Here is a 26,141-nt window from a genome sequence, read left to right on the forward strand (position 1 = left end):
GCCATCGTATTCAGTATATACCTATGTATATAAACCATAAAAAACATCCCGACTTCAACTATGTAGTTTGCTTATATTTAGCTTTTGCCGCTCTATTTAATAGAGAGCAGTATATCTGAAGTATCATTGCCGATACATCCGTTTTACCTCCCTATAGATTCTACACTTCTGTAGATGGCCAGCTCTGGGAGGTGTAGGTCTTCAAATATCTAAGCTCACCAGATAGCCTACCTAGCTTTGTGCGCTTAACACTGAACGTTATCCCTATTGAAGCTGAAACCTTCATTAAACTATTTCATCTTCTGAAAATGCATTAAGGAGTATTATACTGGCAGATACTGTGACAGAGGGAACTGAGTATATCTAGAGCAGGGGTCGGCAACCCTGGTCCTGGAGAGCCGCAGGGTGTGCTGGCTTTCGTCTCCACCTTAAAATAAGCAACCGATTCAGACCCAAGAAACCAGGTGAGGTGAGTTAACTGTGCAATCAACGGCTTTCATTGATCAATTAATGCCAAGTAACAACGAAAGCCAGCACACCCTGCGGCTCTCCAGGACCAGGGTTGCCGACCCCTGATCTAGAGTGTGTCTTTGTCCCCATTTTTTAAAAGGACTTTAGCTTTGTCAGCACTGCGTTTCCCCTGCATGTCAGTGTTCCTTCCCTGCAGTGACTCTGTATCTGTCAAAATATCAGCACAAATCCACGCCTTCCTCTGTTCAACACTATAGGATCCTCACCCGCTTCCGGGGGCTTCAGCCGGGAATCTTTTCCAGTGTTCTAGCTGCGTGGATAATGGTTTGTTAACTTCCCGACTGACTGATAAAAACATAACCACTAATTTCGTCCACACTCATGTGATTGACATTGCGGACAGCCAATGAGAGTGTAACTGTGGGCGGGCTGTCAGAGACAACTCCAGCCTTGAAACCATATGTCTGTGCGTGAAACTTTTCTCCCGGTTTCTCCATGGTTCAATTTATGCTGCCTCCCATTTACCATCGGAGGTCGGAACTTGGAAATTTCCGACCTCCGATGGTAAATGGAACGTTCCAGGTGCACGACACCAAACGTAAACGAAAAATATGGCTGACCATGAAAAACTGGTGGTGTTTATGTGGCAAGTGTATAAACCACATGAACTGTCTGCTGTTCTCCGGTCTAGTTACATTAGTCGCTAATGAGGAAAAGTCAGTAAATGATATGTTTACAAATGGTTTCACTGTTTTTAAATGTTCTAAAATAACTTTTGTGCAGAGACGATAACTTTCAGAGATCATTTGCCATAACCAGCTAACTAATAACATCGGCAACTTTGTTTCAAATCAATTGACACGCAGAACAGGCTTTACTATATGACAGTATGTTCTATTCAAATGTCATGAAGGAACAAATACTTTGCGTTGCATTTTAGTTGAAGGTTTACTATTTACGATGCGTGCCTCCATGGATGCTGCCATTGTTGTGTGACGTCAGACAGGTTCCTTATCGTGAAGTCGGGGTAGATGGACTTGAATTTGGACTTTGAGTGATATTCTATTGCTCTTTTCCGAGTATGAGGTCGGAAAGACTTCCGAGTTGTCTGGAATGCAGCATTAGCTCTGATATTGTCATCTTGACACCGCGTGATGATCGAAGGTGTTTCATCAAACGGAAAAGGTACATTTAAAAAAAACATAAGCCAAGATAAAGTTAAAAGTGGTATCAGTTGTGGGGGACTAAGTTAATTAATGCCACATCCCAAGAAGACGATGAGGCTAACCTAGGCTATCGTTAGCATTGTACTTAGCTAGCTATGTAACTACTGTTTACGTTAGCTATGTAAAGTATTTAGCTATGTAAGGTTCCAAAACATTTCTGGGGACCCTTATGAACTACTGCTGCAGACTGTGCAAGCACTAAATGGCAATATTAACTTACCTACTACATTAAGTAGATATGTTTAAATTAGTTTGGTGGGCAATCTATGAGATAGTTTGAGATTAGCCTACATTTGAAAACATTTGGTCCAGAAAAACAATGGGGTAAAAATATCCTAAATTTGTTTTTTGTCCATCCACTAGGTGGCGGTGTACGCACCCATTGCATTATGCAGACTTCCCAACGTATTTCCCCTCCTTAAAATCTCCATCTGGCAAAAACAAAGCTGTCATTCTATAACTGCAAAACATTCCTTAAATTCTTACAAAGAACACAATTTATAAGATTGTTTTGTGAATGTTAGAAAACTCTAAATGGAACTATTACATGTTACTGTTTGATGTATGCATAGATGACATGAGTTAAATGGATACATGACATTTTTGGAACATAATTTCAGTCCAATCTACTGTCATCATCAGGCTCCTTGTTTATTATATGTATACATACTGACTGTGAAACATTACAGTAATTTAACCTGTAAAGGTAAAATGCATGGAACGCCCCTTCCCAGCTCAGCCCCATATGACTTTGTCCCAAATGTATTCAAACCTTGGTGATGCCCCTGCATCTGTGGATTTAATTTTTGTGAATGCATTTCTTATGTGAATGTTTATGTGAATGTTTATGTGTGTCGGATTAGGTTATTCTCTGCATGGCCATGCTTTTCACCACTGGTGTTTTTTGCCAAAAACTATTTTTGTCTCATCTCACCATAGAAACCAGTTCCAATCAAAGTTCCAGGGATGTCAATGAACTCCAGACACTTACAGTACATTTGATTAGATGCTCCAAAATCTACAGTTAGATGAAACCTCCATGCCAAACCCTAACCCCAGCCCTCCCAGCAAAAATTGAATGGTTTGAGGAACAAATGCTTTTTTTGTGAGCAATCAAGAAATTCAATTGAAACTCAGTTGAACATCAACGGCTTCAAGCCAAGTTACACTTTGAAATGGAGAAAACTTGATAAAATGGCTTTTACATGATACAACCAGGCAACATAAGAAGCGTTTGGATGCTTTCCAGATTTCTCATACGCATATTTGTTTATTTGTCAGGGACAATACTTACAAACATTGTTATAGTTAAAAAACATGAATAGTTTCTAGCCAGAAATGAGCCAGATCTAATTTTCAACCCTGGTTAGTCTTTTCCATTTTAAAATCAAAATTATTTTGGTAATAAAATGAGATTAATTGCAACTGGATATAGAAAGGAAAAGGAAAGTATAGTAGTTTGAATGAGATTTACAGCATAAATGCATGAGGTGTAAGACATGTCCATGGTCAGTGGATGCAAATCTGATTCTGTTCATGCCATTGTTTTATGTTTTCTTTCAAAGACCCTGGGCTCTGTTTGTGTTTTAATTTCAGGTAGAGCATTCCATGGTTTTTATCGTTTGTGACTTTTACTGCTAAATTTGGTTGACCTTGTGGTACTCGTAGTAGTGACCTGTTAAATGTGACTAAATTATAAATTGTAGCTACCATGTAGTAGACACCTACAGCCAACAAACGTGTCAGATACTGACTTAGCGGTCACAATTATTGGCACCCTTAAAGATTCTTATCAATAAAATCTCACAAAGTGAAGTCAACTTCACCATGTAGATATGAGACTATGTCCTAAAGAACTGTGTTGTAGCCTTCCATGGCTTCCTTTTTCACAGGGGTATAAAACATGCTTTTAAAATAAATTTTTCATCAAAGGAATCAAACTCTCAAATTAAAAGAAACAAATGTTTGGTTTCCTTCAAAAATCAGGCAATCGATCAAACGATAGATAAGTATTTCCATATATATTAGACTTACTACTATCATGTGATCTGTGAGAGTCCTCTAGTGGTCAGAAAATGCCACTGCACCCCTCTCCTATCTACCTCAAGCTTGACCTCCCTTGCAGGTTTCTCCAACACAGTTCTGTACAAGGCCCGATGGTGTTGTAGCCTCTCGACTGTGACCTCCTCTCTATGCGCCCTCAAGAACAGAACAGCCTATAATACCATGGGACATCATCAGCCCTGGGCCCACAATGGTCCCACCCAAACACCTGTCTTATTGCCGCCCCAACCCATATTTTCAAAATACATTTACATTTGTGCAGACCCAACAAGTATCAAAAATGCCCTTTACAAATAAAACTCCCCACTTCTACTGGCAAAGACAACCTGTCCCTATGTGACAAACAGCCCCATGAAACAGTTTTCAGTAAAAAAGAATATATATTGTAGTCACCAAATAAGTTCTACATTTGTAGAAATTTGACATATGTATTACAAAGACGGCTATAGGCTATATATTTGATATGAAAAGTTACAAAGTAAATGTGACAACCCAAAAGTGCACTAGAATTGTAGCTAGTGACCACATGCTGTAGCCTAGCTAAAGAAAACCCTGGATAAATGATAGTACTCCCTTCACAGCTTTGGTGATAATTATTTGAAGATTAATTTATAGTGTAGAAGTATAGAAGAAAAACATCAATGGGTTGGAACTGAACTTTTTGAAACATTAACCCCAAACCCCCCGCCCCCCCTCCTCCCCCCTTTTCAATGATGTGTGTCTTATTCATTACATAACCATTTGGGTGAACCCCAAAACTGAACAGTTTGATGCCAAAATATTTGTACAGTGCCTTCTAACACAGTAAATGATTCAGCGACGAAGGAGCGAACGCCTCCTTGCTTGAGCCAATGAAAAAAGAAGGGCTAGGATCCAAAAGCGAAACTAAAAGCAGATCAAGCTAATCGTCATTTTGGTCAACGTTTCCTGATTAGCAGAACTAGCCAGTAGAGCCAAGGCGTTTAGCTACCGAATTTTGCTGTTTGATTTATTGGACACTAAATGGTACATAGTTTCATAGTCGGAAAGGAAATTAAGGGGATTTTACATAATAGTTTTCTGTTCTTTCAAAATACCTTTGCAGACATTTTAGTAGCGACTACCCTACCCGGAAATGAGGGGTGCAGCTTTGCACATGGTCGTTCTGCTGTTGCTGGGTGAGTAGCTACAGATCGTGCTACATTTTGCATTAATGAAAGGGTTTTAAAGATGTTTGACCTGCGAATGAATATAACATCAGATCTACCTAAATACAGGCAAATAAGTTGTCTCTGAAACAATTTGTTCCAATTTGTGACATGCCTGCAAATATTTAGATTAGTTAAAGAATTTGTGTCCTCAGAACCATTTATTGTTTAACCTATCAATCTTAACTGGACACATCTGGACAATGAGAAACACCTGTCAGTCACTTGTTCCAATACTTTTGATCAAAATTGGGTGCTCTGATACAAAAGGTGATATGTTGTAAGTTGTTTAACAAATCTCGATAAAAATACTAGGAAATAAAAGCTGAAATTTAGATCTCGTATATATTTTGAGCTCAAACTCAATTGTCTTCAGTGTATAGCAACAACAAAGGAATTGACCTTCCTGTTCCAATACTTTTGGAGGGGAAAGTACATGCCAATGACAAGTACAGAAACAAATCCAGAAAATGTTTTTCCCAAATATTGTGGAGGCCACGGTATATTTACTTTGTTATTTTCCTTTGGGCATGAAAAGCCCAGCACTGTGAGATTTTTCTCTTAATCTGATTGAACATCCAGTTTCCCCACTTTCTCTCATTTCCCCGCTTCTAGCCCTGCAACAAACATGTTCAGCCCACCCAGTGTTTTTATATGCACGCGTTGGCCAGTCCATCACCCTCCCCTGCAGTGGAGAGCCCAATAGGGTTGTGGAATGGTATTTTCAACAGCCTGTGCTCCCTGATTGGCTGCTTGTGGCCAAACTCCACAATGGATCCATTTCCCCAGGACCTGGCTTCCAGGAACGGGTGAAGTCCATCTGTGAGGAGCAGCCAGGAAACTACAGCCTGGTCCTCAGTCCTGTGAGGTATGATGACCTAGGCATTTACGAATGCCGGGACAAGGATGGGTCCATTCTTTCAGATGTGAAGCTACAAATTTCTGGTAAGTGCATATTGCCTTTTTTTCCTGCAAATGTGGTTAATTTCTTTTGGTGCTCATGGATTTCAGTTTCATTTCCCAAAATGTTTTTTGTTGATGATGTATATTATTATTCTGGATCATTCCAGTCTGTAGAAAACCCACAAACCATGGGCTGTATCCAGCCATTCATCTACCCCAAGCAACATGGTTCACCTGTTCAAATCTTATATTCTCTCTCCCTCTCCATTTCAAATGACTTTTATTGACATGGTAAGGTACACTCACATTGTTCCATCAAAGAATGCTTTGACAAACATAACAGGCAATAATAATTTAACTACAATAAACAATACAATTCAGGAGACATCATACATGTAGAGGTGAACACAAAAATGTCAATGAACTATAATCATTTTGCTTTCTGGTGTCATTGTTTCTCGCTGTCCCTATATTGTGCTGCCACATCCCCTCCTCTCTCCCAGAAGGAATGGTAGCCTCTCTGTGTCTGAGAGTCTCAGATTGTGGTTTGACTTCTTTTATTTTGGGGAAATACATTGACCTTGCCGGCGGCACGGATGGTGCAGTGGGTAGCACTGTCGCCTCACAGCAAGGAGGTCCTGGGTTCAAATCCCCGTCGGCCGGGGCCTCTCTGTGCGGAGTTTGCATGTTCTCCCCGTGTCTGCGTGGGTTTCCTCCGGGTACTCCGGTTTCCTCCCACAGTCCAAAGACATGCAGGTTAGGCCGATTGGAGAGTCTAAATTGCCCGTAGGCATGAGTGTGTGAGTGAATGGTGCGTGTGCCCTGTGATGGACTGGCGACCTGTCCAGGGTGTATTCCTGCCTTTCGCCCAATGCATGCTGGAATAGGCTCCAGCCCCCCTGCGACCCTGATCAGGATAAGCGGGTTCAGAGAATGGATGGATGGATGGACATTGACCTTGCCTTACTGTATTCGTCACATTTCATGAGGAAACTCGGTCTCCTCCTCTTCAGTGTTACAGAGTGAGCACAACCTGGCCTCTCTGGCCAGCCTGCTCTGCCAGAGTCCACCTGTCTCAATGGCCAGGTTGTGTTCATTGAGTCTATATTTATGTTCCTTGAAACCAAGGAACACCTTTACAACCAACTATATCATATACTTCAGGCCTTGAAAGAAAAGGACATCATGATTTTGATGGGAGACATGAATGCAAAGATGGGAGGAAACAACAATGGCAACAAACTAATAATGGGAAGACAAGGACTAGGAACCCTGAACGAAAATTCTCCAGAGGGACCAAGGCGACAGCACAGAAGGAATATGAAGCAGCAAACAAAGAAGTGAAGAAAAGTGTCAGAAGGAACAAGAAGTACATCGAGGATCCAGCACAACAGGCAGAGGAAACAGCAGGAAAAAACAATCTGAAGGAACTCTACTTAACCACAAAAAAGCTCATTGGCAAGTTCAAACAAACACAAGCACACATTTAAAAACTCACAGGGGACACTCCTCACAAGACCAGTTTAAGAGGTGGACAGAACACTTTAGTCCACTGCTCAATAGGCAGCCTCCTCAACTGACAGCAGAAATTCCACCAGCCATAACCTGTTGGAGATAAACTGCAACCCCCCCACCGAGACAGAAATCAAGAAAGCCATTAAGGCCTTGAGAGGAGGCAAGGCAGAGGGACCGGATGAGATACCAGCCGAAGGCAGATATTGAAACCTCCCCCAGCATGCTTCACCATCTCACGCCAATCATCTGGGAGGAAGAAAATGTCCCGTCCGACTGGAGAGATGGCTACATTGTGAAGATTCCTAAGAAAGAGGACCTTAGGGAGTGCAAAAACTACCAAGGACTAATGCTGCTTTCAACACGAGGGAAGGTGCTCAACCGCATTCTACTGGAGAGGCTCCAGAAGGCAGTTGTGGAGAAACTGTGGGAAAACCAGGCTGGCTTCAGGAATAACCAGGGCGACATGGCTCAGGCAGTAGTCTGGCAGTTGGAGGGTTGCCGGTTCAATCCCCCGCCCGGGCTGTGTCAAAGTGTCCCTGAGCAAGACACCTAACCCCTGAATGCTCCTGACGAGCTGGTCGGCGCCTTGCATGGCAGCCAATCGCCATCGGTGTGTGAGTGTGTGTATGAATGGGTGAATGAGAAGCATCAATTGTACAGCGCTTTGGATAAAGGCGCTATATAAATGCAAAACCAAAACCAATAACAGATCCTGTGGAGATCAAATAGCCCCCCTCAGGATTATCATCAAACAATCCATCGAATGAAACTCCCCTGTCTATGTCAATTTCATAGATTTTGAAAAGGCCTTTGACTATGTGGATGGGGAGATGCTGTGGAAATTGATGGCGCACTGGGGGCAACATGGCTCAGGCAGTAAGAGCAGTCATCTGGCAGTCAACAAACTACAGACATTCATTAACCGCCACTAACATTCTCAACAAACTACAGACATTCATTAACCGCCACTAACATTCTCAATGAACTACAGACATTCATTAACCGCCACTAACATACTCAACAAACTACAGACATTCATTAACCGCCACTAACATTCTCAACAAACTACAGACATTCATTATCCGCTGCCTACGATGCCTCCTGGGAATATACTGGCCCAACACCATCTCAGACGCCAACCTACGGAAACAATAGAAATTCAAATCAGGAGGAGGAAATGGAATTGGATAGGTCATACACTCAGAAGACAAAACAAATCTATCACAAACCCACAAGGCAGGAGGAAGAGAGGAAGACCTAGAACCACCTGGAGAAGAACCACAGAACAGGAGATGAAGGAGGAAGGGCTGGCATGGCAACAACTGGAGCGGAGGGCACAAGACCGGACAGGATGGAGGGGTCTCATCGAAGACCTATGTTCCTCAGGGAATTTAAAGGCCTAAGAAAAGAAGTAGAATTTCAGTTATTTTTCTTCATGGTGTAGAATGCCCTGCGTGCTTTCTCCTTCAGTTCCTGTACTGTTCCTGTATCCAGTTGATCTTATTTTTAAACTCAAGTAACTAACTGTGTTTTATTGTTTTATTTCCTAAATTGAATCTGGCATAGGCCAGGTTTGACAGTGCTTCTCTACCAGAACCAGGCTCTGTCATCGTCCATGTTCTGTGGGCGACAGCAGAACCAGGTCATTTGCGTAGAGAATTAATTGTATTGCTTTGTCATCAAGGTGTCATTGAGTCTAGGTGCTGCAGATTGCTCCAGCACTGTGGCCAACTCATTGATATAAATGCTGAACAGAGTGGGACTCAAGCTGCAACCCCTGAGAGAAGAATTCTGTACTTTTGTTTCTGATTTTGACTGCGTATTTGTTTTTAGTGTACATTGATATAATTATATCATGTACTTCACCCCCTACACCATTCTGTGTGTTTATTATGCGACATAGAACCCTTCCCAAATGACTGTTCACACAAATGCCTAGGTAGTTGTTGGTCTAATTTGACTCTGCTTTTAAATATAAATGGTAATTAATCCTTGATTCCAGTTTTCAGGGAAATAACCCAGGCTCAGAATCAAATGGCTTTAAAATCACCTTTTGTCATTTTTGGTTGCTGTATTTTTTTTTTCTCTCCCTCTCTCAGTCCCAGTAAGTGTTTCCATAGCGGTGGGAATGTCTGCCAGTCTGCCTTGCTATGGGGGCATTAGTAAACAAGCGCATGCTGTTGATCTGGATATCCTCTGGAAAAAAGATGGAAAGATGGTTTACCAGCTCTATAACAACACCATCACCTATGGGCCCGGGTTCGAGAGCAGAGCTTCAGTTTCCCCAGAACAGGCTCTCCATGGAAACATGTCTCTAACCATCAAACAGACACAGTTTTCAGATCAAGGTGACTACCAGTGCTCCTACAGCAGTCCAAAAGAGAGAGGGACCCCAGATTCTGCCAGGCTCCATGTTACAGGTAAAATACACTTTACAGGGTCTTTGCTGCTCTCTAAGTCTTCTTCGAACAGTTGATTGAGATGCCTTCACCCCTGCCCTGTGGAGATTGTTTGTCATGTCACTGATGGATGTTTTGGGGATTTTCTTCACAGCTCTCAAAATGTTTCTCTCATCAACTGCTGTTGTTTTCCTTGGTCGACCTGTTCGATGTCTGTTGCTCAGCATGCCAGTGGTTTCCTTGCAGGACATTCCCAGTTGTTGTACATGCTATCCCCAATGCCTGTGCAATGGCTCTGATTTCCTCTCTTTTCTAAGCTTCAAAATGGCTGCTTTTCTCCCACAGCTCTCCAGTCTTCATGTGGGTTTATCTTTTTTTAACACAAATGCAGTCTTCACAGGCAAAACCCAAGACTAAAACCAAGAGTAGACATTCAGAACTATTTATTGTTTAACCAATCAACCTAAGAGGGCACATTTGGGCAACAAGAAATACCTGTCAGTCACATATTCCAATACATTTGCTCACCTAAAAATTAGGTGGTCTGATACGAAAGGTGTTTAATAAATCCATCCATTATCTTAACCCGTTTATCCTGAACAGGGTCGCTGGAGCCTATGTACCAGGGTCACTGGAATACACACTGGACAGGTCGCCAGTCCATCGCAGGGCACACACACCACTCACTCACTCACACTCATAACCACGGGCAACACGGGGAGAACATGCAAACTCCACACAGAGAGGCCCCGGCCGACTGGGATTCGAACCCAGGACCTCCTTGCTGTGAGGCGGCAGTGCTACCCACTGCACCATCCTTGCCTCCCATTTGTTTAATAAACATTTTTTGAAAAGCTGAAATTTGGATCTGTCATGTACATCTTTTGACCTCAAACTCAATTGTCTTCAGTGTATAGCAAAAACAAAGGGTTGTCCTTGCTGTTTTGGAGGGGACTGTATTACCCTATATTGTACTTTTTTACAAGCATGTTCATATTCCCTGCAAATGTCCATGAGAATGAAAACCTGCAAATATGTAAAAGATGTGTCTGCCCTCCCAGACCACCCACCCCAGATCCTCACAGTGAAGGCTGGTGAAGAGCTCTCGGTACGGCTCCGTACCACAGACCCAGTGAGGGTAACATTCACAGGCCCTGGTCTGGACAAGGTGCTGATGGCCGACTCTAACAAAGACCCAGTCACATATGGGGAGCACTGTGGTCAGAGATGTGAGGTTCTGGGCCAGGAAAACACCTTTCTGCTGAGGCGTGTAACACCGGAGGATGCCGGGGTCTACACAGTGACTGATTCTGAGACCAACAGGACCATCAGCATCGTCTTTCTACAAATCTCAGGTATCATCGAGAAGCTCATTGTGTTCCTCCTGACCCAGGGCATGGCATCTTACTGGTGCTCTCTTATTACACTGGGTGCTGTAAGCCATTGGGTAAATACAGGGTAATTAATAAAAATAACAACAAACATTAGGGCTGACCCCAGTGGCCGACTAGCCGAAGCATCAGCCAGGACCGGGACTGTCGAATATTCACAGGCAAATGCAGTTCCCTTGTGCATTAGCAGAAGTGTCTGGTTGTGTGGTGTGCTGCTATGGCAAATCATTCCTTAGCAATAGGCAGACTAGAGCTGACGGCACCTGTGTGAAATGTACCTGTTTGAGTGAAGCAGAGGCGGCTCTCAGTCGATGGAAGCTGAGCGTTCTCATTGGAATAGGTCTTGATATCAGAGGTTTGCGTGATATCAAGCCGGGCTGGAGGGAGTGGTGGAGGGGTGAGGGACTATGGAAGTCGGTCTGCTGGTTCGGCTTGGTCGTGGCCTGATTTTTATAAGCCGTCTCTCCTTACAATGTGTGAGAAATCAACTCATTTGAAAAGTTGAATTTGCCTAACTAGCCGCTAGTCTACTGATAAATGTTGAGAAACAGACAAGAGAAAGCATGAGAGAACCATTATCTTACTAACTAGCTCAATTTAGACCGTTTATGCTGGTATTTTATGGAGTTAAGATGAATAATTGATGTTCACCTCGAAGTTGGTCCCATTTGACAACGGTTGAATGACAAACTGCACATTTTACGTGATTGAATTTGCACTGGTGCAGCCCCTGCGGGGTCAATACTCCACATGCCAACAGGAAGCGGCACTATCTTGCACCTTGTTCCCCGGAGTCAAAATGGCTGCCACAGACACATGACATGCCTAGGGCCACGAAAAAACCCCCTGACTAACAGGAAGAAACCTTGAGCAGATCCGAACTCAGGAGGGGGAGCCCATCTGCTTCTGGCTGGCACTGTGCAAACAGTGGGCGTAACAGTAGTATTATATGTAATATAGAAATAAATTAAATTAATGAATTCAATCATTAATTATGAAATTATATATTCTGCAAATAATAATTATGCAGATGACAAATATAGATGATTATCCGGGAAGGTCCGTTCTTGGCACAGGCAGGGCAGAAGTGGCAGGTCAGCTGGGGTCGGCTGGGGTCAGCTGGGGTCAGCTGGGGTCAGCTGGAGTCAGCTGGGGTCAGCTGGGGTCAGCTGGGGTCAGGGTGTGCTGCTTGAGCTGCTGCTCCAGATTGAATGTGTGGCTGAACCAAAGGTCCATGACTGCAGTGACTCTGCCTGCACTGTGACCTCTGACCTCTGACCTCTGACCTCTGATCTGATCGTCACATTCAGGTGCATGTTAATGGATGACGGCATAGACACTCTGGATCTCTAGCGCCACCGTGTGGCCTGATGGTGGGGGTTCAGCACCCGGCATTGCTGCTGTGCAGCTGTATTTAATATTTACATTATTGGCATTTGGGAGATGAATTTATGACTATGAATGACTATTTATTATTCTTATTGTGTGCTCTGCTGCATTTCTCCCAATTGAGCCCTCTGTCTCCATGTTCTCTATCTGCCCTCTGTCTCCATGTTCTCTCTCTGCCCTCTGTCTCCATGTTCTCTATCTGCCCTCTGTCTCCATGTTCTCTCTTTGGCCTGCCTCCCTCTACAGGAAAGACTACAGGAGCAGTGTATTTGATCGTGTTGGCAGTGTTCTTTGGTTGTTTGGGCTCCATTGGCCTTGCAGTCTGGATGTACTGCAAAAACAGATGAGAGGCTAACAGACGAATGGCTGTACAGGGAATCACATACCAACCAGCCGCAGTGGAAGACCCTGCAGCAGCAGAACTGCAGCAGCCTGAAGTCCCTGAGCCCTCTCTCTCCCAGCTTGCTGACCCCCAAAACCCTCCTGTCCAAAACGGATCCTACAGAACCCCATCTCCCTGTGTCCAAAACGGATCCCACAGAACCCCATCTCCCTGTGTCCGAAATGAATCCCACAGAACCCCATCTCCCTGTGTCTGAAACGGGGCCTTCAGACCGGACTGAAGTGCAGGAGAAGAAGAGCAAAGAGGTGCAGGGGTCTTGGCCATGGTCAATGAACGACTGAGGCAGAGGGAGAGTGACAGATGGACGTCCCGTGACGTGGTTGACGAGAATGGCTGCCATCCCCGCTTGTAACTTGCTTCAAAACTCGACAAAGAGCCCAAACCTATTTTAATTATTTTGTTAAAAAGTAGAGTGCAATAATGCCAAATAGCACTAGAAACAACGCAAACTCCTCTAAATCTGGGGGGGAGAAGCCTAGCGAAGTGGCTAATCTAGCTAACCAGAAGAAGCTAACATTCCCTCGTGTTGAACCTAACGTTAACATTGTTGATGGCCATGTTGATAAAGTTGGTTCCTTCCCAAAAGAAGCGGGCGAAGAGCTCGCAAAACTTAATTCTAATTCTAATTCTAGAAAAGTCTGAGGCCCACGACAACAAACTAGAGGCTATTCGGCTGACCACAAGTGCAACAGACGGCAAATTAGCTGATATTGCCAACCGCATTTCACGGACCAAGCTGAGTGTATTTCAAGCGTCATGTTTTGCAGACGCAATTTAGTTGTGTGTAATTTTATTGTGTTTATTGTGTTACACCCAGTGTAAGTTTTATTGTTGTGTGTTATTTAGTTTATTTTTGTGTGGTGATGTTATGTATTAGGTCAGTATGGGTTCAGCAGAATTTGCATGATATCATGTTATGGCAATTAGCAGTACAACTAGCTTAAAGTTAATGAGCTGGAATGTCAGAGGCCTCCAAGGTGTGGTTAAGAAGAAGAGAATATCAACTTTCATTAAATCCAAAAAGTGTGACATAGTATTTATGCAGGAGACCCACCTGTTAGTAAATGAATCCCAGAAGCTTTGCAAGGATTGGGTGGGCTTTGTGGGGGCGGCTTGTAGTAGTAGCAGGAGCAGAGGGGTTGCAATATTAGTAAATAAGTAGGGCTGTCAAAATAACGCGTTAATTTCGATTAATTAATTATAGAGTAAATAACGCGTTAAAAAAATTAACGCAATTAATGATGCGCTGTGATGCCCTTGACCCCGTACGTCACTGGCCAGGAGCTTTGCAAACAAGATGGAGGCTGATGAGAACACGTTGCTTGGCGTATTGAATGGGGAATATACATTCAAAAAACGGCCGGATGGAACTGTTGACAGGAGTACGGTTCTGTGCAATTTGTGCAGCAAGGAATTTGCGTACCATCGGAGTAACTCGAGCCTAAAATATCACCTCAACGCAAAACACATAGCAGTGAGCTCGGTGGTCCGCTCAGCGACTGATGCTAGCGTTAGCAACCAGGCTCGTCAAGCCACACTGGAGGAGGCGTTCAGACGCCACCTGAGCAAGTCTAGTAGTGACCGATTGACCAACTCACTCGCAAAATGGGTTGCAATGGACTGCAGGCCAGTTTCGGTGGTCGAGGACAGGGGGTTAAGGGAGGCGTTGCAGATTGCGTCCACCGACACAACTTACAAGCCGCCATCGAGAGGCACAATTGTGTCAAAAATCCATCAGCTATACGACGCCGAGAAGACTACTAAAGCTGGTGTGTTGGCGAAGGCTGAATATATTGCCCTGACAGGGGATCATTGGACCTCGGTGAGCAATCAGAATTACCTCGGCATGACTGCACACATTAGTGACAGTAAGTGGAAGCTTCAGTCATTTGCTTTAACCATGTGACCGAGACGGTCACCAGGCACACTGCGGATGCCTGCGCCGAACAGTTTCTGTCTGTGGCAGACGACTGGAAAGTTCAATATAGTTCATAGTTCAAATGAATTTGCTCACCCAGAATTGGTGGGATACAAAACGGTTGTCTTCTTCCACTATGTATTCCCCCTTGATATTGTTGTTGTTTTTTTTGTAAGATATTTTTTAGGCCTTTTTCAGCTTTTTTGGACAGTATAGTATAGAGAGACAGGGAGAATGGGAGCGAAAGACATGCGACAAATGTCAGACGGTCTGAGTTGAACCGCCGATGTCGCGGCTCACAATGAGCATGCTCTACAGGCTGCAATCTGCAGGCTGCGCCACCGAGACACCCCTGAGTTTGTGTTCTAAATTGTTTTCAAGTTCAAGTTTCATTTCAACTGTGTGAGTTAATTATTTCATTATTAATTGCTTATCATATTATTAATTGCTTATCCTTTACTAATTGCTTATACTATTATTGGTTGCTTATGCTGGAGTGATCCAGAGCATACACACTTATGAAAGTATCATAACTTGCTTTGTATTAATGGAAACTATTTTCTGTGAACTGTGTGGGTTGAGATGTCTCTCTTCCTTCTCTGCCCTGCGGGCTCTGAAGGCCACAAGGCACTGCGAGGCCTAGAGACAACATGGTAAAGAAGGGATTTATTTTTTCATGTTGTTTTTAAGCCCTGTGTATTTTATTATAGTTTAAGGGTTATTTTTACTTTGACTTATTAAAAATGAGTAATATTTGTACATTCCAAAATTAGTCATATTTGTACCATTGCTGTTGAACTGTGTTCTCTGGTCCTTTTTGGACAGTGACATGTATCAGCACCTCTGGATCAACAGCATTGTGTGATGAATTGTGGCAGATTTATTATGTCTGGCATTCCTCTTTACCTTGCCATGAAAATAATGTGAATGTATTTGTACTGTTAATTGTTCGACATGGTGCCTTCATATTTCTCTGAAGGGGTCTGACATTTTTCAGGAATTTTCTTTTTTTTTTTAATGGGCTGATTTTTAAATGTGAAACATTTAGTTCAAACATTTGTAGTTCAAATGAATTTGCTCACCCAGAATTGGTGGGATACAAAAAAGTTGTCTACGTGTTTACTTGCACTATGTATTCCCCCTTGATATTGTAGTTTTTTGCCTGTTGTATTGTTGTACTCAGGGTATTCTAGCTGCCAACTGTGGCATGCTAGTTTGGAAGTTGATTGTATTCTTCAAGGGTTCTGATTATCTGTATGTTTACACTAGGACTAGGAACTGTACTGTCCTCTCAGGTCCTCTTCGCACTTGTACTTGTGTTTGATCTGCACTTCGTTGTACATCGCTGTGGATCAGGGTGTGCTAAATGCAGTGTAATGTAATGAGGTGCCTGGATTGGATCACGCCTGTGTGGCCTCCATGATGTGAAGTGGAACTTTGTTTCAGATAAACATGTACAAACTTACTGATTTATTATTGTTATGGTTGTTATTATTGTTATGTACTGTTCAGTATTTTCATATCATTGTATTAATATGATTCATATGTACGTACATTCAATAAGTACAGTTGGGTTACAAAAAATAGCAGTACAACATCAGTAACCTGATGAACCAGTTATTAGTAGTTATATTTCTGCATGGCAAATAATTTAATTGCAGATGTAGTAGCGTAATATAAAAACAACAGACCCAACTGTCATGACATGCACGCTGCTTGTTTTGAGTAATTGGCTCATTCATTGAAAGGGGCGTGTTCAAAATAGTAGCAGTTTATGCAAAAATGTGGAGTTTAGAGCATTCATTCTGTGAAAAAACAGGTGTCATTAATGGTCCTTTATTAAGGAAGAAGGAAAGCAAATGTTTCACATATTGTTATAAAACACATTTCCTTCTGAATTGCTAAGTAAAATGGGCAGTTCCAAACATTGTTCAGAGGAACAACGTCAATTGATAAAAAAGTTGATTGGAGAGGGGAAAACATAGAAGTGCAGCAAATTATAGGATGCTCAGCTAAAATTCTCAAATGGCAACGAAAACCCAAAACGCGGTAGAAAACATGCAACTACTGTTAAAACAGATCAAAGAATAATCAGAATGGCAAAGATTGAGCCATTCAGCAGCTCCAGAAAGATCAAAGATGATCTACAATTACCTGAAAGTGCTGTTACAGTCAGAAGATCAAAACTAAGCTATCAGCAAGAAGCCCCCATTGTTAAAAAAAAATGGCATGTGCAGAATCGATTAAAATTTGCCAAGGAACACATCAATTGGCCCAGAGAAATATTACGAAACATTCTGTGAACTGATGAGAGTAAAATTGTTCTTTTTGGGTCTAGTGGTTGTCAACAGTACGTCAGATGACCCCCGGCTACTGAATTAAAGCCACAGTACACTGTGAAGACAGCAAAGCATGGTGGCACAAAAATCATTGTATGGGGATTTGTTTCATACTACGGTGTTGGGTTTGTATACCAGGGATCATGGATCAGTTTGAATAGATCAAAATACTTGAAGAGGTTATGTTGCCATATGCTGAAGAGGAAATGGCCCTGAAATGGGTGTTCCAACAAGACAATGACCCCAAACACACAAGTTAGCGAGCAACATCTTGGTTCCAGACAAAAAGGATTGAGGTAATGGAGTGGCCAGCTCAATCCCCAGCCTCAACCCCATTGAAAACTTGGTGAACTTGGGGTGACATTAAAAATGCAGTTTCTGAAGCAAAACCTAAAACTTCACAGGAACTGTGGAATGTAGTTTGTTCATCCTGGGCTGAAATACCTGTTTCTAGGTGGCAGAAGTCGGTTGAATTGATGCAATGCAGATGCGCAGCAAAAACAATGGTTATGCAACTAAATATAGTCCAGTAATTTAAAGTGAAGTTAACTCTTTAAAAACCCATCCATCCATCATCTTAACCCGCTTATCGTAAAAAGGGTCGCAGGCGGGCTGGAGCCTATCCCAGCATACATTGGGCGAAAGGTAGGAATACACCCTGGACAGGTTGCCAGTCCATCACAGGGCACACACACCATTCACGCACACATGCTATTAAAAGCTATTAAAAAATGTTTTGTAATACACTGCAATTTATTTGAACACAACTGTACATTTTTAGTTCATGCCAATAAAGCAATTTGAATTTGACTGATGGGATTCAAATTCAATGAGATTGACAGAGGGAGACGGAGAGGGAGCCAGTGACAGGGAGAGAGACAGAGGGAGAGAGAGGGTGACAGGGAGAGTGACAGAAGGAGAGAGAGAGGGTGGCAGAGGGAGAGAGTACACAATGGCCTTTATCACATTAACTTGGATATATGTCTGCACTGCTCTCCTTGAGAAAAGTTGTTGTTGGGGCCCAAGAACTGAGCCCCGCGGGACTCCAGTTTGTAGGGGGTGAGGGTCGGAGACTAAGCCCCTCCAAGTCACCTGGTCGGAGCGACCAGAGAGGTAGGAAGAAAACCAAGTGAGTGCAGACCCTGTGACACCCATCCCAGACAGCGATGAGAGCAGAATCTTATGGTTGACTGTATCGAAGGCGGCCGACAGGTCGAGGAAGATGAGGACAGAGGAGAGGGATTTGGCTTTAGGAGAGTGGAGTGCCTCAGTGACCACGAGCAGGGCGGTCTCAGTGGAGTGGCCACTCTTGAAGCCAGACTGGTTGGGGTCATGGAGATTGTTGTGAAGAAGATAAATGGACAGTTGGGAGCAGACCGCCCATTCCAGAGTTTTAGCGAGAAAGGGAAGAAGAGAGACAGGCCGGTAGTTGTTCAGGGCAGAGGGGTCAAGAGTAGGTTTTTTGAGCAGGGGAGTGACTCTGGCCCTCTTCTAGGAAGAGGGCATGGTGCCGGAAGAGAGGGAGGTGTTGATTAGAGAGGAGAGAAAAGGGAGAATGTCATCGGATATAGACTGTAGGGGAGAGGGGATGGGGTCAAGAGGACAGGTGGTCGGGTGGTGGGAGTTTCAATGTGTCGGCGTCAGAGAGGGGAGAAAAGGAGGCTAGGGAGTAGGGGAAGGTAGGAGGGTCAGCAGGGGGAGAGGGTTGTGAGAAGGAATTGCGAATGGCATCAACCTTCTTTTAAAAGAAGGAGACAAAGTCATCAGGTGTGAGTGATGAGGGGGGTGGGGGGGGGTGGGGGGCAGAAGAGAGGAGAAGGTTGAAAACAGTTTGCGGGGATTAGAGGCGGCCGCGTTAATTTTCGAGTGAAAGAAGGAAGATTTAGCTAGAGAGACAGAGGAATGGAAAGATGATAGGAGGGCATGGAAGGAAGCCATATCCAAAAGCCAAGGACTGGGGGGGGAGGCCCGAGCTAGTTTGGTGGTGAGGGGACACAGAGAGTCAAAGGAAGATGAGAGGGAGGACATGAGAGTTGTAGCAGCATCATCGGGAGACAGTCGAGAGAAAGACTCCGTGGATGGTAGGGAAGAGAGGATTGTAGATGAGAGAGTGGAGGAAGACATGTGGCGTAGGTTCCGCCAACAGGTGACAGTGGATGGTGGGAGAGATGGATGGGTGGAAGAGAAAAAGAGATGAAGGAGTGGTCAGATATATGGATTGGTGTTACAGAGAGGTTGGTTGTTGTGCAGCTCCTTGTGAAGATGAGGTCAAAAAGGTTGCCTGCTTTGTGGGTGGGAGGGGAAAGAGTGAGGGTAAGGTCAAAAGAAGAGAGGAGGGAGAGAAAGGTAGACTGGGTGGACTCTGAGTTGAGGTTGAAGTCACCCAGGAGGATCAGGGGGGTGTCATTGACTGGTGAGGAGCTGAGGAGGATGTCCATCTCATCCAAGAAGCTCCCCAGAGGACCCGGGGGGCGATAAACAACAATAAACAGTTTGCACGGCAAAGTAACAGAAACCGCATGAAATTCAAAAGAGGAGAAGGCGAAGGATGAGGAGAAGACACTAGATCTCCATGAGGATGAGATTAGGAGACCTGTGCCACCTCCTCTGCCAGAAGTTCTGGGTGTGTGGGGAAAAGAGAAGGCAGAGGAAAGGGCAGCCGGGGTGGCCGTGTTCTCTGGTGAGAGCCACGTTTCAGTTAAAGCAAGAAAGTCAAGGTTGAGGTGGAAGGCATAGGCAGATATGAAGTCTGCTTCCTGGACGGCAGACTGGCAGTTCCAGAGGCCACCAGCCACACAGAGATCAATACCAGCGGATCTGGGAGGGAAGATGAGGTTAGAGATACTGCCCATGTTGGCGGGAGGCGAACCTCCTACCTGACTGGGACCTGGGGAGAGGAGAGAGGACAGGGGTGGGAAGGAAACACAGGGAGGGAACTAGGGAGGACAAGAGGAATACTACGTAGTGAAATGAGGGCAGGCAGCAAAAACAAAATCAATCATCAGGCTCTCAGACAGCCTCGATGGACACCCGTAGATAGACACCCTCGACTTTGTACGCCTGTGACTTTGTACGCCTGCGACTTTGTACGCCTGCGACTTTGTATGCCGAGACAAGTAGCCGAGGCTGCCGCTGGTGCGCTACACAACTGCTTAAATAACACTGACACTGAATCACAGAAAATGTTACAAACCCACTGGAGAACACTAATGCACACTGAAGTGAGTTCAGGTGTGCCAGTAATTATACCCTAAGCAAGGTGCAAACTATTGGCTCCTCCTACAACAAAAGCTGTGGCCTGCCAGCCAGTAAAAACAATAGCCTAACTTAATAGCCTAGCTCACCTGAGAGAAACAAACACCTAACCCAGTTTCACTGTAATCTAAATAAACACCACTTGTATTAGCTAACAAACAAACAAATACACAGCAGAACACTATAATGAGAACTTAAACTGAATTTAGAAACAGCAAACAAACAAATGATACCTAACTAATCCAGGAGTAAATGCTACCAACCCACTGCAGAACACTAATGCACACTGAAGTGAGTTCAGGTGTGCCAGTAATTATACCCTAAGCAGGGTGCAAACTATTGGCTCCTCCTACAACAAAAGCTGTGGCCTGCCAGCCAGTAAAAACAATAGCCTAACTTAATAGCCTAGCTCACCTGAGAGAAACAAACACCTAACCCAGTTTCACTGTAATCTAAATAAACACCACTTGTATTAGCTAACAAACAAACAAATACACAGCAGAACACTATCATGACAACTAAATATTGAATTGACTATTTAATAAGGCTTAAACCTAGCTATAAAATCACTCATGACTAAGTATGTTCCGTTATAAGCAATTGGAAATATGCTGGTATTTAGTGTGACATGGTGCACCCTATATTTAACAATAACAATAACAATAACTAGTAATAGTCGCTTTGGATTAAAAGCGTCTGCCAAATGACTAAAATGTAAATGTAAAATGTAATAACTGCTTGTTGACAGTTACTGCAATAGGGCTATATAACGTGGGTATTAACCCAGGGTTGCAATAATGTAATTATATTTACAAAAAGCTATGAATGTATCAAGATTCTGTTTTGTTACTTATGGACATAAATTTCATAAACATTTTCTTTAAGAACATTAAAACGGCTTATATGTTAATTACGTTGTAAAGCACAATGACAATGTACATTATATACCTAAAATTACACATTTGTTTAATTATGATTTGCAGCATGGATGACGAAAGCCGTCTGCTTCGTAGTCTAAATGGTAAATGGTTGGCATTTATATAGCGCCTTTATCCAAAGCGCTGTACAATTGATGCTTCTCATTCACCCATTCATACACACACTCACACACCAACGGCAATTGGCTACCATGCAAGGTGCCGACCAGCTCGTCAGGAGCATTTGGGCGTGTCTTGCTCAGGGACACTTCGACACAGCCCGGGCGGGGGATCGAACCGGCAACCCTCCGACTGCCAGACGACTGCTCTTACTGTCTGAGCCATGTCGCCATAGAATAATTAAATAATACATAAGATTTGAATAGCATTAATACACGTTTTATCTTCCACGGCTTCATTTCAAGTTTCATTTAAAAAATCATAGGCTAGGACACGTTGTTGTCAAAACATATCTAAATCACACACACATCACATCATTGACCCATGTACTAAAAAAAGTCACATCAACTAGGTGCCGTCATCAAAGCACACTGTGTTGAAAGCATAGACTGTATAAAGAATAGGTTTAAAGTTTCGGCGTTCTATGACGAAGTAGTATGTTACTTTTTACTGGTAGTTTACTGGTGTTGTATTTGATTTGGGACACCGCCCTTTCCCCGCATATTCGGTAGCACAGCTCCTCATCCAGCCAGTCAAAATATAGCAGAAACCTCATCCATCCAATCACAACACAGCAGAAATATCATCCAGCCAATCACAACACAGCAGAAATATCATCCAGCCAATCAGGGGGAGGGGTGGACAGTGAGCCACGGATGATTGGACTGTCGAAAGGTCATGTGGTCTTTGTCATGTGACAGGGGTGTGGAGATGGGCAGGGAGCTGGTGGTGACGTTCTTCTGCTTCCTGGCCGTTGGTGAGTTCCAGAGAAATGCAATTGTGTCCCTGGTGAGTTCAGTTACGAGCGAGACAGGTCTGCCCTCCGTTTCTAAATACTACACGGTTCGGGAGTGGAGAGCTCCAGTCCTGACGGACCGGTGTGTATCCTGGTTTTTGTTCCAGCCAATTATTTTGGTTTCGGGTTTCTAAACCGCTGTAGAGGCCAATGCTGGCTCAGTGCTGTTCTGGTTCACCACAGCGAAGCAGCCATGGGCATGCATGGAGTCTGCAGGGTCATGAGTAACGCAAGTGTAAGGTCAAAGGAATGGCTGGCCTGATGAGTGCAGAAGTGGGGATGAAATCCTGGACCGGATCAACCCTCGACCGGACAGAATCATAATGGATTTAATCAGAACTGGGTCAATTATATACGTAATTGTTTTGGATTGAATTACTTTTCTGCACTGACCTGACAAAATTGGAATATGTTGGAAAATGCTAGCTTAAGGTTTGCCGTCTTGAAAGCACGTCTGTATCCCCCCCCCCATCTTCCATCACACAGGCCACAGCCAGCTGCCCCCCCCCCTCCCCCTCTCTGCCTGCCCAGATCAGCGTGTCCCCCCCTTGGCACGCCCTCCCTCTGTCGCAGTCTGACCTGGGCCTCCTCTTCTCCAACACCACCCCGTTCGCCTGCTCGCAGTCCCTGCTCATGGTGCCTCCTGCAGGGGCGCGCTCCACACCGGGGGTCCAGGCTTCCTTTGGGCCTTACTTCACCTCACAGGTAAAACACACACACTCACACACACACACTCACACACTTACACACACTCACATACACACTCACACACTCACACACACACACTCTCACACACTCACACACACACACACTCACACACTCACACACTTACACACACACACACACACATAAACACACACACACACACTCACACACTTACACACACACACACTCACACACTCACACACTTACACACACTTACACACACACACACTCACACACACACACACACACTCACACACTTACACTCACACACTCTCACACACTTACACATGCACTCACACACTCACACACACACACACTTACACACACACACACACACACACACACTTATATACGCACACACACACTCACACACTCACACACACACACACACACACACACACACTCATACACACACACACACACTCATACACACACACACACACACACAAACTCACACACACACACTTACATGCATACTTACACACACACACACACACACACACTTGCATGCATACTTACACACACACACTCACACACACACACTCTCACACTTACACACATACACACACACACACTCACACACACACTTACACATGCACTCACACACTCACACACTCACACACACACACTTACACACACACACACACACACACACACACTCATACACACACACACTCACACACACACACACACACTCATACACACACACACACTCACACACTCACCACTCACACACACACACACACACTTACATGCATACTTACACACACACACACACACACACACACACACTTGCATGCATACTTACACACACACACTTAAATGTATACTTACACACACACACACACTTACATGCATACTTACACACACACACACACACACGTGCATGCATACTTACACACACACACACACACACACACACACACACTTAAATGCATACTTACACACACACACACATACTTACATGCATAATTACACACACACACACACACACACACCCTTGCATGCATACTTACACGCACACACACCCATACACACACTTGCATACTCACACAAACACAAACACACACACACACACACACACTTACATGCATACACACACACACACAAGCCCACAAAGCCAACACGCACACACATATGCACATCCACAACACATACACATGCAAACATGCATGCATACGTGAATAAATTCACAAGCACATACATACACAAACAGTACATACACACACAGGCATCCATGCATCCTGCATCCATGTACACACACATTTTCTGGATTGGTCTTCTTGTGTGTGTGCATGCGTGTGAAACTCTGTTATTGTTATGATCCTGGTCCAGTTTTTAGTGCAGTAAGTGAATTCTGTTCCAGATAATAACTGACAGTACAGAAATGATAATGTTCCTGAAGCAGAGATGAGCTGTTGATGTTTAACAATACTTAAACAACAAAGACTAGAAACAAAAGAACAGTCATCAAACAAGAACCCTCTCCTTCTCTCCCTCTCTCTTTCCAATTCAATTCAATATTCTTTATGAGCATGAAATACGTACAGTAAATATTGCCAGAACATAACAGAAATACACACCCACAAATACAGCAATTCCAGATATTATTTAGAAACAGAGAACAAAATAGACTATTGAGACGATTTACTGCAATTTTATTTACAAGTTTGTGTTCTTTTATTTCATCTGGGTGGTTTCTCACTGCCACTGTTTCTCTCTCCCTCTCCCCCTCTCTTGCTCTCTCTCTTGCTCCCTCCCTCCCTCCCTATCTCCCTCTCTCTCTATCTCTCTCCCCCTCTCTCTCTCCCTCCCTCCCTCTCCCCATCTCCATCTCCATCTCTCTCTCTTTCTCCCTCTCTATCTCTCTCTCTCTTGCTCTCTCCCTCCCTCCCTCCCTCTCCCCGATCTCCCTCTCTTGCTCTCTCTCTCCCTCCCCCTCCCTCTCCCCTTCTCTCCCTCTCCCTCTCTATCTCTTTCTCCCTCCCTCTCCCCCAATCTCCCTCTCTTTTTCTCTCTCCCTCTCTATCTCTCTCTCTCCCTCTCTCTTGCTCTCTCCCTCCTCTCTCTCTCTCTCTCCCCCTCTCCCTCTCTATCTCTCTCCCTCCCTCCCTCTCCCCCAATCTCCCTCTTTTTCTCTCTCCCTCTCTATCTTTCTCTCTCCCTCTCTCTTGCTCTCTCTCCCTCCTCTCTCTCTCCCCCTCTCTCTCTCTCTCCTTCTCTCTCCCCCCTCCCTCTCCCTCTCTCTCTCCCCCTCCCTCTCTCTCCCTCTCTATCTCTCTCTCTCCCCCTCTCCCTCTCACTTGCTCTCTCTCTCTCTCCCTCTCCTTCTCTCTCTCTCCCCTCCTCCAGCCAGTCCCTGGGTCCCCCCTCCCTCTCTCCCCCCCTCTCTCAGCCTTCCTCTTGTCTAACAGTGTGGAAAGAGAGAGGGACGGGGAGAAAGGAGAGAGGTTCAGGGTTCGTGTTTTGTTTCACTGGCGCGGGGACGCCAGCAGAGGGCGCTGTGTCACTCTTCACGCGTTCAAGGAGACAGAAGAGCAGAGAGCTTCCACACAGGTAAGCTCAAGGATATTATAATCCTGCTATCTGATTGGTTAATAGCAGTGAGAAAACAATACTTCTGATAACTATGACGCTTTTTCACAGGTCTATTTCAATTAGTACTGCACACTATGGCAAAGCAGTCATTCAAGTCAAAATGAAAGACTGTTTTTAATTGGATTGTGTCTGTAATATTGATATTGTTTTAATGGGATTTCATCCTGTTTGCACCTGTGCTGCTCTGTGTCTGTGGTTTCATAAAAAAGGACTCCTGCAAAGGTGTATTTACTGGTTGTTTTACTATTCACTACAGTATACACTCTCAAATGGAGAGTCAACATATATTTTTAAAACGGTCAAACAGGCATTACAAAAACATAACTTGAAAGTGACAATACATTGTACTTTGACAGTACTTTGACTTACACACTGAAGCCAGCAGACAAACATTCTATACATAAATATACTATACAGGCAATTATACATAAGACAATCCAGTTCACAAGACATGGGTAAACTGTAGCATTAACATTGTTAAACCG

General features: G+C 44.1%; 2 protein-coding genes across 3 annotated transcripts in view; both read left to right on the forward strand.

Moving 5' to 3' along the window:
- Positions 1–4,689: 4,689 nt before the first annotated feature.
- LOC133131129 (uncharacterized) lies at positions 4,690–16,335 on the forward strand. 2 transcript variants are annotated; one of them, XM_061246292.1, is made up of 5 exons: positions 4,690–4,918; positions 5,564–5,893; positions 9,466–9,786; positions 10,827–11,120; positions 12,792–16,335. In XM_061246292.1, exons 1-5 carry the CDS (start codon positions 4,876–4,878, stop codon positions 12,890–12,892), a joined length of 1,089 nt encoding a protein of 362 aa, XP_061102276.1. In that variant the 5' UTR covers positions 4,690–4,875; the 3' UTR covers positions 12,893–16,335. The 2 variants fall into 2 exon arrangements, with proteins under 2 accessions (XP_061102276.1, XP_061102277.1); XM_061246293.1 differs by lacking the exon at positions 12,792–16,335 and adding an exon at positions 12,467–12,491.
- A 5,933-nt stretch (positions 16,336–22,268) lies between these two features.
- LOC133130441 (transmembrane protein 132C-like) overlaps positions 22,269–26,141 on the forward strand; it is a 23,343-nt gene continuing 19,470 nt past the window's right edge. The window contains exons 1-3 of the mRNA XM_061245042.1: positions 22,269–22,346; positions 22,840–23,058; positions 25,411–25,614. Of these exons, the coding sequence (XP_061101026.1) occupies positions 22,269–22,346; positions 22,840–23,058; positions 25,411–25,614 (501 nt within the window). The remainder of the gene's footprint in view (positions 22,347–22,839; positions 23,059–25,410; positions 25,615–26,141) is intronic.

This window comes from Conger conger, chromosome 6, assembly GCF_963514075.1.
Source record: "Conger conger chromosome 6, fConCon1.1, whole genome shotgun sequence".
In the NCBI taxonomy this organism is placed as follows: Eukaryota; Metazoa; Chordata; class Actinopteri; order Anguilliformes; family Congridae; genus Conger; species Conger conger.